Below are 13,729 nucleotides of genomic sequence, written 5' to 3' on the forward strand. Positions count from 1 at the left end.
TAACAAATATTGCACATTTCAATTGCACAACTCATACTGAACAGCAAATTCAGTATACATGTATTACTTGTCCAGTCTGGCAGTTAATAGCTTTATGTCTTATGTCATTTTGTTTCATCAGTCTCATGTCTCTTCCTCCAGCACAATTGGGCACATTGCATATTTTTCCATGGTACAAGGGCTGCTTTTACACTTGAAGAAGACATAGTTTTGTTTTTTTTGTGAGGTAAAATGTTGTCTATGACTGTGTTTCTTTTATAAGTTATTATTGGGTGTTTTTGGAAAATATACATCTTCCTATTAAATTTGTGTTGTTTTCAATCTTCTTTACACAGTTTAACAATAATAATGATTATAATAATAGTAATAATAAAATTGATGACAATAATAATATAATAAATCATCTTGATATATTTGGACATGAAGTGGTATTTTTGTAAACCCAGGGCTCTTAACCTTGGCTTCATTTTAAATTTGGGGTTAAGAAACATTTCATTCTCATTCCTTACTCAGGTCAGAGATTTATCTAGGAGCAGTTGGTCTACACCTGAAAGTTTAAACATACAGAACGTCTCAAAAGGGGTAACAGGATGATACATGTATGATCTTATGAAGCCTCTGTATGAATGACATTTACAATAATGCATTGTCAACTTGTTCTTATTATCTACTATTTCATTTGAATGGATGAATCTCCAAAGCATTTATAATATTTCAGCTGGGGAAGCATCATTAAAAAGTGCACATCTGTCATCATCTTGATCCTTTGGAACTAAAAGCTACTATTTCTTCTTTCTTGATTCTTTGAATGTTTTCTGTCTATAAAGATATAATTCATCCAGACTTTATTTCTTTTCTACTAAAACCATATTCTTCTACCTAAAGTGATGTAATAAAAAACCTGTATGTTCTAAACAATTTTCTGACTTTATTAATTTCACATGTTGTAACCTTTTCACAGGTAACAAGCATGACGACTGCCTGCCATGCATGTAAGGGGACATTACTCTTGAACCCTTTATTATAACTAGCCTCATCCATTTCTTTGGTGGCTCTCTACAGTTTCGTATTTTGCATAGTTAGAATTTCAGAGAGAAAGAATTTCACTGGGTGTTCTCACTGGTTAAACTGGATATTTAAAAAAGACCTTGTATATCTTAGGTATTATTCAAAGAACCTTTAATTCCCTTTATTTTGGTGTATGATTGATGGGTGTAATATGGGTTGGCCTTACACCAGATGTGCATCTTTCAAAAATTGCTAGCTTCGCTTGGTCATTTTCACTTCTGGACTTCAGAGGTAAATTGTAAACGAAAGAGCTGATTACTCTTTTTTACATTTTATATATGTAGTAATTCATCCATTGCACTTTCAAAAGCTGTTATTGTCTATTTGGGCAAAATTAATTTTCCCAATTTTAATTGGTGCTAAAAATAGAGTTCTTTAGACTAATTCAGGCTGATTTTTTTAGCATAAGGGAGCAGTCATTTTAGTTACCAGTGTGCATAGATCATGTACAATTTCCATAAGGACAGTATCCAAAGAAATGTCGGCCACATTACATTAAAGTGGTATAGAGGTATGCCATCATTCTCTCCTCTGTGCATGTTTTTTAAATGCAAACATCTTCACCTTACATATGTCACTCTCTCAAAAGTACATAATAACTGGTGAGTGCCTCTTTTATGATAATTTTATATAGATTTTACTCCCATAACAATATATATCTTTTCTGGAATGCAAAAGTAATTATCAGCAATAGTATTTGTTAAAAAATTTCTCGTGATATTTAAAGAAATGCTGATATATATATATATATATATATACCTGGAAATAAAGTAAAAAGATGGAATGAAAAATGGTGACATTGTAACATTGTAATTATTTATCCATTGCGTGCATATAGCAGGGTCTGTTCTATAATGAGGAATTGGTTTATGGGTATGTTCCCCGCCTCCCCCATTCCAGCCTTTGAAAAAAGGGAGTCCTTGCTATTAATAGGAAGAATATTAAAAGATAAATGTAGAACTTGAGATATATAAAAATAGAATACACAATTTTTGGTACAATAGTGCAATTTGTTTTTATAAAACAATTGGAATATTCAATTCCACACCCTAAAAATAAACCTGCATATATTAAAGAGAAAAATACTGATTATTGGAGCTGGTAGTTTGGTCATTTTATTGTAATAAGCATCCTTCTGTGGGAATTTTGCACAGGATTTAATAAACTTTGGTCCATGTATCTTAATATTTCACTAATTTATGACATCAGTCTGTTACTGATAGAGTGTACAGATATAGTATTTATCATGTTATAAGTTTTTCCTGTTGCAGTGTAAAGAATCAGTATTTCTTTGATGGGAGGCTGCTCATAATGCAGTGTATAGAATCAATACACTGTGGGAAGCTGTTCTAGATTCAGTGTAAGAAATCACTATTTCTCCCATGGAAATATAGATTTGTGATACAGTGTATAGAATCAGTATTTCTTTCCTGTGAAGCTGTTCCTGTGACTGTGTAAGGAATCAGTTTCTTCCATGGGAAGCTGTTCCTGATACAATGTATAGAGTCAGTATTTCTTTCATGTGAAGCTGTTCCTGATAGAGTGTATAGAATCAGTATTTATTTCCTGGGTAGCTGTTCCTGTGACTGTGTAAGGAATCATTATTTCTTCCATGGGAAGCTGTTCCTGATACAATGTATAGAGTCAGTATTTCTTTCATGTGAAGCTGTTCCTGATAGAGTGTATAGAATCAGTATTTATTTCCTGGGTAGCTGTTCCTGTGACTGTGTAAGGAATCATTATTTCTTCCATGGGAAGCTGTTCCTGATACAGTGTATAGAATCAGTATTTCTTTCATGTGAAGCTGTTCCTGATACAGTGTATAGAATCAGTATTTATTTCCTAGGTAGCTGTTCCTGTGACTGTGTAAGGAATCAGTTTCTTCCATGGGAAGCTGTTCCTGATACAGTGTATAGAATCAGTATTTCTTCTATGGGAAGCTGTTCCTGTTACAGTGTAAGGTCTTACTGGACAGTTTGTTTGGCATATTTTCATCCGATGATGACCTATTGCAGAGAAATGATAATAATATTTAATTAAAGATACAAATAAAACTAACTAATGATTTTTGTTAAACGGATGCTTGTAAGATTCTGACTGAGGTATTAAGGTTAATTCCTTATGCAACTGGTGTCTCTTTTACTGAACCAACACTACCACCCACCCTCTTTTTAACATTCATTTTTGACAGGAAAGAGCTATTTTGAATATTTTCCTGTGACAAGGCAGCAAAAAGAATCAGTATGTGCCTTATGTATGAATAAAGTTCACTAGTACTGTAAGCAATTAGCATACTTTTCACTACCCCATAACCATCTAGATTTTTTAGATATTTACCTCTGTAGCAGACATGCGTAAATACGTAAGCCAAGTTGGCTGCTCATTTGCAGCCCATGTTACACATTTGATCTCCAATGCTCGTCTAACTGTGACAGGCAGTCACCAACAAGCCAACCCATTTCCAAGCCTAACTTAAAGTAAATGTAAACCACATTATAGATTTAGCTTGTGTGAATTTTTAAATGCTAGGATTGTGATTCATTGAGACTATGGTGGCCCGAAACAACCACTCAGATCATACTCAAAACCATGCTTTTCCTTTGATAATGAAACGAATTTCATTCATGATTCAAATCCTGTGTGTGAAGATCTTGTCGTTTATCGCTCGGAAACTAGATGCTCACTCGGATTTCAAATATTGACTAACTACCTACGTAGTAAGTATGTTTTCTTATTTTATGCATTATTGTTTTATTATTTATACTTATTACTATCAAATGTATGAAGTTGCATCAATTTTCATACTTTACTTAGTTTGGCAATCATGTTGGTGTTATCTTAATTCATTCAACTTTTCTGTGTGGAGATAAAGTCGATTTATTAAAATTTTTAACAATATACTAGTTAAAAATAAATACTCTACTGATTTTAGCACCGGCATTTTATTGTGCTGTTATAGTTTTGAGTTAAGTTTGTCAGATAGGTAATGCAAACGGGAAGATACATTGCCATAATGATGAATGTAGTACAGATACTGAGTGACTCGAAAATATGTAACACTGCCAATTTATATCAAGTTTGTGACCAAAATCAGCACATCATATAGCAAATTCATAACTTGTCAAACACTAATGCAATTTTAATAGAAACAGTCAACAGCTTATGAGGTATGAACTTCTGGACTGCTACTTTGTCAATTTTTTTATTTCTAGATTTCAATTTTTGGATGGCTCCTGGCGTAATATCTTGGGGTTTATGGGGAAAAATATTAATTCGTAACATAGTTGTAATCGGGAGATCTTCCTCTATCACATGTCAAATCTAAATTTTTACATTATTTTTTTATATTTCTCTCATCTAGTTGAAATATTCCATCCTTCAAATGGCTGAGCCTAACTCAAAGAAACGCAAGCTTGAAGACGCTGACCAAGGTTGTGGCAAGTTTCAGGCTGATTGGATTAAAGTCTTCCCTGGCATTGTAGCTGTATCCAAGTTAGGATCTTCACATGCTTTTTGTAAAATATGCATTAAAGACATTAAAGTTGTGGTGTCAAGCATATATGATCTGGATGAACACTTTAGGACAAAACTACATGAAAGAAATGTTGAAATGAAGAAGGGAGCATACATCAAAAGCTTCTTTGCTTAGCCAAAGCAGGAAGATGATAGTGTTATAAGTAAAAAGAATGAAATAGAGTTTCAGAAATGGAAATAATTATGTAAATATGTGTCATAATGCTTTGTGTATTGTATTTGTTGTTTTAAAACTGTTGATCTTGTATAATGTATGAATACATTTTTTGGTGTAAGGTTTTTTTTGCCTTTGTAAGGTTTTTATTGGTCTGGCTTACAGGTTTTCATCTCAAGGGGTTGACAGCTATGCTATTAACTTTCCACTTTCCACACGTATAACTCATAAAGATGCATTGTAGTTCATTTGAAACCAAACTGTTTTGACATTGAAATGGCACATAGATTACAAAAATGTCACTGTAAACATGAAAGCCCTGTAGATTTTTGTCATTTTTGCCTGAATACAAGTAGGAAACACATTTTGGGGGCTGCTTCAGAATACATCCCCCAAACTCTGCGTCCAAGGAATTTCCATTTGGCCTGATGCCTAATTGTGTTAGAAACATCATTTTTCATTGGCTATTTTGCTTGTGCAGTTGCGGAAAAGTATAAGTTGGAGGCTTTTTTTCTTTTTGCTCAATGGATCCATCATTTTTGTGACCTGGCCACTTTTTACTTGAAATCCCCAGCTTTTCTTACTTTTTGCAAAGGTTTGCCTGTTTGTGTGCAATTCAGACTGGTCTGCTGTAGAAATGAGGCCAAAAATTCTAAAATCTGGACACAAACTCAAATTTCATCGGCAGACACATTTTGGTGTAAAACAAGTTGGGTCTCAAAACATGTTTTTCCCTCAGTATTTTGTAATGCGAGTAGAAAGTCCAGATTGTTTGGTATCCTTGAAGAGCTACATCTGTCTACTTTTCTGTAATACTAATTTTGGTGTACCTTAAATGACCTTGACGCTTCAGATCAAACATGGTGCCAAGGGTTATTGAGTTGAGAAAATGAGGTCAAGATGTGAAACTGCAAATATTGTCTTTTATTGTTTAATTCATCTATTGGACTACATATTAGAAGGATTTTAAACTCATTTTACCCCAAACATAACATTTTCATGGTCTGGACCCACTGTAGTATCAAGCGTGCATCTGGTGCCAATTGATTTATTTAGTAAGGGTGGAAATTACAGTGTAGTACATAAGTGCACTGTGTTGAGTAGTGAGTAAAGTGACGACAGAGACAAGTGCTTTGAACAAAATTTCTTGAGCTCTGAATGCATCGCCTGTCACTACTGCCATGTCTACACTTTCTGGAACATTAGCTTCATTCTCCAAGCTCATAATTCCAACCTCCCATTAGATGAACAGTTTGGACATCTTGAATAAAGAACCCAGAACCGGTCCTTCTCAGTTCATCCTCTTTCCCTTATCTGGCATTAGGTGCTCCTGTGTTTGTGTTCTGGAAATTTATTTTAATACTTGCTTTGGCAATATTCTGTTATATTATTCACTTGGGTAAGTATTGGTACATATATGTAGTTCCAAAATCTTAATTCACTTTTGTTCATCAGTTGTGGTGATTAAATAATAAGAAATATTTGCTTCAAATCGGCAGTATCATTATAATTATGGCAGAAAGAATAACTTTATTTCACCGCTTTGTCAGTATATTTTTGAATAAGTACTTGCTTAGGAAGTATGATTATAGTTGTTGCATTAAATAATTTTATAGCACTGCTTTGGTTGTACATTTGAAATCAAATATTTGAGTAATATTTTTCCTTTCTGAGTGTGCTTTTATTGGCAGTACATTGAATGTCACATAATGTTGGTACAAGAAGACCCCATGGGATACTCCACTTCATTGTCGTCTTGCACAAAGTGAATATATACAAATTGTTGTCCAGTTTGTTTTTTATGTCCTAACAGCGTTTAGGACCTAGAAGAGAGTCTGCACACCAATAAAGACAGGAAGAAATGCATTTTTATCCCCATGTACTTAATCTTAGAGGTATATGGGAATTTTGTCTCCAGGAATGTATGGGATTATCCTCTTCCATAGAGAAAAGTAATGCCCCAGTGGAATAGTTTCTTTGAAAGTCCTGTGATACTTGGTTTGTAACCACTCAATCCAGCAGAGTATGAGACCTTCCAAGTCAGTTCCATGATCATATGGGATTGGCAGCACTCTATCAGGCATTCCAACAAAGGTGCCAGAGAGCAGATGACACCTCCCTGAGAAGCAAAAGCAGTGGTATCATTCTTGATTGTCTGATGGTAGCTCATCCATCAGATCATCTTTGACTGGGCATTGGTTACTGCTCTTCCAGCACCAGTCACTGGTCAATGGAGGTACGTCATTAGTCTAAGAACAGGGGTTAGGTTAGATACCCCCTTAATCTTTATGCCACCAATAACTCTCAGTGGTGAATAATAGTTGACCTTTATTTGACTATGGAAAAGGATCAGATTGAAATCCTCTTTTTTCTATCTTTCCTTTCAGTCCCAGCCGGATGACGTGTAGTAGGAATCTCCCTTCCTTGTCTTGGCCTCATAGCAGATTAGATTTTATGGGACATGAGTTTGCTTTGTCTACTCACGTGGAGCTAAATGAAGAGCTGGTCTGGTCCTCTCCCTCTAGATGACTACTAAGTCCCGTAAAAAAATGCCAGTTCCATCTCTTCCTGTTCCCAGGACTCCCTTCCCAAAGAAGGAGCCCAACAGAAAGACATTGGGACAGGAAGTCTTGCATTCTCTTTATAGTTACCACAGGATGAAGAGAAATGAGTTGCATTGGTCCATCCCCCTCTGTTCAGATCCCCTGCCCTTCCCCACTTGTTGGCTCTGCAGACTTTGGAGGAGGAAGAAATCTGGATGTTTGATAAGGAAATGTGTTAGGCCACATGGACTTCAGACCTCTGTCATGCATTCTTCTTCCCAACATTCCAATGAACACTACACTAACCCTCATTTTAGAGGTCTTGTTGGCCATCACAGATATGAGTTCTTTCTACCTTAAAGGAAGACTATTGGCCTCATTTGTGGGAACATCCTCCACTTTCACCGACTCTCCATCCTCATTGACCAAACAGAAAGATTGGTTCAGTTAAGGAAAGAGGTGCACACCCATCTGCAGAAAGGTGCTGTGGAGAGAATGGGAAAAGACTCGTCTCTGGCCTTCTACTCCCTATGTGTCTTTTGTCCAACGAAGGTTGGAAGTTTTGGCTTGTACTCCCTGTGTGTCTTTTGTCCAACAAAGGTTGGAAGTTTTGGCTTGTAATCGATCTCTGACCTTTAAGTATATTAATATAAGAAAAGTCATGCAGTTGGACCATAACTCTTGAAAAGTGCAGATGATCTGTGATCTGTGGGTCATTCATGCCATAACATGCCATGTCACAATGAAAATACAACTTTGGACTCCCAAATCCCCAAAGGTCATGTTTCAAAAAATGTAGTGTTCGGAAGTCTTAGCCCCAAAGTTTTTACAACATTTTTTCTTGAGCACTGTGATACCAGTATATGTCTGTAATGTCTACTAACAGCAAATGGTCCTGCTCAAGGCTCAACTATCCTCAGAATTACTTACTTGGCTAAGAATAGCAAGGCTGACAAGTCCTGTCAAATTGTACAATAGGAGAGTCCATTTCTCTAATTTGCATAGGTGAAGTACACAAAGTAGAAAAATCCAAGTTAAGTACATCAGGTATATGCTGATGAACATTGAATGAGAATCTTGCACCAAACTTGTAATCAGCAGCAATGTTTCTTTGAAGTTGGATTTTTACTCCCTATTGTAACATGATTATTCATTTGTCAGAATAATGTTCATGTGTGATTCATTTATAAATAGTGTGATTCAGGAAGCAATATGTTATCAGCAGAGCAAGCAAATTCCAGCAAATCTAAAATCCAGGTTTACTTTGTCAAGCACAGCAGCAAGGTGGAGAATTTATTCTTCTTTGCACTTACTGTAAATATTATATTGACATTAGTATACCATATCTGTCAAAACAGGAACACCGCCTGTATACAGCATATTCAACATGCTGAATTGAACATTCAAATTAGTTCTCTTTATTATTATTAATTATCTTAATCATTTTAAAATACTATTAATTGACCCATGCTTTTCAGGATGATTTTAACCATGAAAAAGAGTGATTGGAAGACAGCAATAAGCACACACTCATGTTTGCACAGTTGATTTGCATTGATAAAGCATTAACATCTGAACTTGAAAGAGCCATCTATTACTGCTGTATTATCTGTAATGACCCTATTAAACATAAAAAATATTGTTCTCTCCTTCCACCAATGAAATGGTCAGTCCCAAATATTCATTTTTTTTGGGTAGAAGCAAGCATATCTTATGGACAGGCAGCATCACATACAGTTCTTACAATGTCATCATTATGGTCGTCATGAATGACTTGGCTCGGACCAGGATTTGCTCAGAGATTAGTATTTAACAGGATTACGATGCAGTCAACTCCGCTTATATTCATAGCATTGGGACTGGACCCAAGTTATGCTTATAAATGGAGTATGCATTTAAGCTTAATTCATGTATATTTACAATGAAAAACGGGACGATACTTTTGCTATGCATTTAAGCTTAATTCATGTATATTTACAGTGAAAAACGGAACCATACTTTTGCTATGCATTTAAGCTTAATTCATGTATATTTACAATGAAAAACGGGACCATACTTTTACTATGCATTTAAGCTTAATTCATGTATATTTACAATGAAAAACAGGACCATACTTTTGCTATGCATTTAAGCTTAATTCATGTATATTTACAGTGAAAAACGGAACCATACTTTTGCTATGCATTTAAGCTTAATTCATGTATATTTACAATGAAAAACGGGACCATACTTTTACTATGCATTTAAGATTAATTCATGTATATTTACAATGAAAAACAGGACCATACTTTTGCTATGCATTTAAGCTTAATTCATGTATATTTACAGTGAAAAACGGAACCATACTTTTGCTATGCGTTTAAGCTTAATTCATGTATATTTACAATAAAAAATGGGACCATACTTTTGCTATGCATTTAAGCTTAATTCATGTATATTTACAATGAAAAATGGGACCATACTTTTGCTATACATTTAAGCTTAATTCATTTATATTTACAGTGAAAAATGGGACCATCCTTTTGCTATGCATTTAAGCTTAATTCATGTATATTTACAATGAAAAATGGGACCATCCTTTTGCTATGCATTTAAGCTTAATTCATGTATATTTACAATGAAAAATGGGACCATCCTTTTGCTATGCATTTGAGCTTAATTCATATATATTTACAATGAAAAACGGGACCATCCTTTTGCTATGCATTTAAGCTTAATTCATGTATATTTACAATGAAAAACCGGACCATACTTTTGCTATTCACATAAGCGATCTGGAGCCAACTGTAACAAATAATAATAAATAGAATTTCACTTCATTGTGTCGAATAAATTGCTATATGCAGGTGGTGCTCTGATTTTGATGGATGTCTAATACTTAATCTAGATATGGTGTCTGCAGGATGTCAGAGAATTAAATCCTTCCCCCACCATCATCACTGTCCTTGACAAAGTAAAACTCCATCAACCAGGAGATTCTTTTTTAAAAATTATACTTTTGCGGGACTTTGCTGATAGCATATTGCTTCAAGAATCGCACTCTTCATAAATGAATCTCACTTTAACACTGTTATGAAAGCTGAAATAATCATGTTTTGCATTTTATATATGGAATAAGAATCCAACTTCAAAAAAAATGTTGCCACTGATCACAAACTTCATTAAAGTTGGCATTCTCATTCAGTGCAGTGATGTGTAATAATACTTGTTCTTCAGCATATCTTTTTGATATACTTTACTTTAGATGAATTGGGTTGTTCTTCTTTGTGAACTTTACCTATATACATCAGCTAAATTGACTCTCCCACAGCAGAATTTGATAGACATCACCCTAGCATATCAGCCCATAAGTAATCACAGAAAGGTGGTTGTTTACATCTGACTGCTGCCGTAACTTTTAATTGCTTTGTATCATCTGCATGCCCACAGGATGGGTTTACCTCAGCAGGACTGTTCATACATATTTTGAAGATATTCTGCAGGTTACATGCATTCATTACTGTAGTAAAGAAATACAGGGGATTGTTTTTGGCTGAAGAAACGTTGGGACTAAGATTCTTGAAAATCGTGTTTTTGAAAATATGACCATGTTGGGGAGGTTTTGATTGTCCAAAATCATGTTTTTCATGTGACACTACATGTTAAGGCATCATTAAAAGTTTACACTGAATTATTAAGTGTAAATAGTGTAAATAGAACTTGTTATACTGTATCTTAGGATGTGGAAAATTACAGCCAGTATTTTGCTGTCTGAAAATTCCATATACATTAACAATATGCCTATTTTACTTGCATTTTTCATTTAAGGAAATGATGATAAGAATCCTTCTTTATGTTTCAGTGTAGAATAGGTAAATTCCACCTACAGGATCGAAATATTGCATCAGACATTTGGCAGTGACACCAAATTCTGACCCTCAAGTTGCATTCCTCAAGTGGCATTTTCCTATCTTTGATCTATATGAAGTTTTCAGTTCTTCCATGAGATGTGGCTCCTGATACATTGTGCAGATGCAGTATTCCTCTTTTAAGAATCTGTTTCTGGACATGATAAAAAAAAAAATAGTGAGGTTTGCCAGTATAGTGCCACCTCAGTACAGTTGGTGCAAATTAACTGTCTAGAAAATATGCAAAATTTTTCATCTGTATACCTTTTCCTCTGTTTTGTATTGAAGTGCTATTAATTATGTTTTAAAAAGTTATTGTCATAATTGTACCACATATATATTCATGTAGTGTTCTTAGCCACTTGTAAATGCTTTTGGACACAATTTGTGTAGACTTCTTGACCGCTTCTAAATATTCCATGGACATAATTCCATGTCACCTTCTTAGCATCTTGTAAATACTCCTGGATATTCCATGTAGCCTCCTTGTCCACTTGTAACATTTCTTGGACATAATTCCATGCAGCCTTCTTGTCCAATTGTAACATTTCTTGGACATAATTCCATGTAGCCTTCTTGTCCATTTGTAACATTTCTTGGACATAATTCCATGTAGCCTTCTTGTCCACTTGTAACATTTCTTGGACATAATTCCATGTAGCCTTCTTGTCCACTTGTAACATTTCTTGGACATAATTCCATGTAGCCTTCTTGTCCACTTGTAACATTTCTTGGACATAATTCCACCTAGCTAACATATTAGCGTGTAATTGTACTCAGCTCCTGAGTAGCACTCCTTTCCAGATTGTTCTTTCTTGATACAGTCAGCATCATCCTGTCTGCAGAAGTTCTTACAGAAAGTTGACATACCCAGTCCCATTTATGCTGCAGATATGAATATTTCATTTGATAAATTTCTTTTCTTTTTGGCAAAGTGAAACATGTATCAACTTGTCAACATCTTTAAACAGACTCTGTCTTATTATGTTCTCTTAATCATGTGGATGACTAATTGTGCTCTTATTTAATAATAAAGGTTTGACTAACTGAGACCAGTTGCAGTGACTCATTCCTCAATCATTTCAGGAGAATTGAAATTTTCTTCCTTTTCTGCTATGGACACAGACAAACAACTGTGTAATACAGGAAATATGTGTACAGTTTTTCTTTTTCACATTGATTTGTTGATTAGTGGGCATACCCAATTTTTGTTTTTTTCATGAATTGTAATGGATCATGTTTCTGAAACACTTCAGATACATTATATCTCCCATGATAAGTTGTTCCTGATGCATTGTACAGGTTTCTTGCTCACATGAGAAGTAGTTCCTGATACAGTGTAGATAATATGGCATTTCTCATGGGAGACTGTTTCTGATACAATGTATGTATATATATAAAGAATAACAGTATTTCTCTTATGAGGTGCTATTTCTGATGCATTGTACAGTATTGTTCTGCTAGTAGAAGTCTAAGGGGTCCACCTAATGATAGATTTTAAAAACTGGTGAGAGGTTATTACTGGACAGAGATATCTTTAGAAAGTACTTGGCCTTATCAGTCATCGGTTATCATAGAATAAATACATGTATGTACAAATGCATTATCTGAGATAAAATGGTAGTCATCAGAACAATTTGTGTACCCTTACCAGTTATCAAAATGATACCAAGAGTAACAAATTAGTTTTTTTAAGGATATTTATATTTAAAGTAGGAAATATTCATTTTTAAGATGGTCATATTTACGGTCAGAGTAATATTTATTTGAAAATGAACATACTTATGTTGTTAGAATCTAGTTCTTGCTAGAAACCACATATTTACAGATTTCCATGCCTACAACAATCATGTCTGGTTTGGATTGGAATCTGAAATATATTATAAACTACTCAAGTGCAGACACATACAAAACAGTTTGGTGGGTGAAAAAAATCATGAAAATTTGCCACAGCCCTCCCTCGCTATAATGCTGCTCATGGCAGCAATAAAAGTGGACCAGCTTAAAGATGAGTTCCAGTTATAATGATGTTTTGGTATTCCTGTTAAATAATTCATTGGTGAGATAATACCTGCCTTATAAAGGATTTTTCTTTTACTGGGATGCCATATTGTGTAGTAGTACTTTAGTTGTCAATGTAAGGTAGTTGTTGTGTGAACATTTGTGCAAAAGACACAATATGAGTGCCAGTAGTCTTGTACCTGATATGTTTGTTTTGACCATTACAGGCAGCCAATATTAATGAGAGTAGTACCCCATCCAGTGGAGTGGGACTGTGTCCATTTGATCCCTTTGACAATGCATCATCAATATATGTCAGTATGTATATCAATCCATCTGTATTAAATAGCACATAATCTACATATATAGGTACGTATATTCTTCCAACTCATTAATAAGTAGCTAATCCATATATATCCGTATGTATATCAATCAGGCTGTATTAATAAACAGCTGATCTATATATATCCGTATGTATATCAATCTAGCTGTATTAATAAACAGCTAATCTATATATATCCGTATGTATATCAATCTAGCTG

The 13,729-nt window shown here is 34.6% G+C and overlaps 1 protein-coding gene across 2 annotated transcripts in view; it reads left to right on the forward strand.

The window, feature by feature from the left end:
* Positions 1-13,729, forward strand: part of LOC149802175 (semaphorin-2A-like) — a 147,785-nt gene that overhangs the window by 80,634 nt on the left and 53,422 nt on the right. The window contains exons 7-8 of one of the 2 annotated variants that reach the window (XM_089956586.1): positions 514-582; positions 13,415-13,505. In XM_089956586.1, the coding sequence (XP_089812712.1) occupies positions 514-582; positions 13,415-13,505 (160 nt within the window). The remainder of the gene's footprint in view (positions 1-513; positions 583-13,414; positions 13,506-13,729) is intronic. The other variant, XM_089956587.1, reaches the window with a different exon arrangement.

Source organism: Sinohyriopsis cumingii, chromosome 4 (assembly GCF_028554795.1).
Source record: "Sinohyriopsis cumingii isolate HCF-2022 chromosome 4, ASM2855479v2, whole genome shotgun sequence".
NCBI classification, from domain to species: Eukaryota; Metazoa; Mollusca; class Bivalvia; order Unionida; family Unionidae; genus Sinohyriopsis; species Sinohyriopsis cumingii.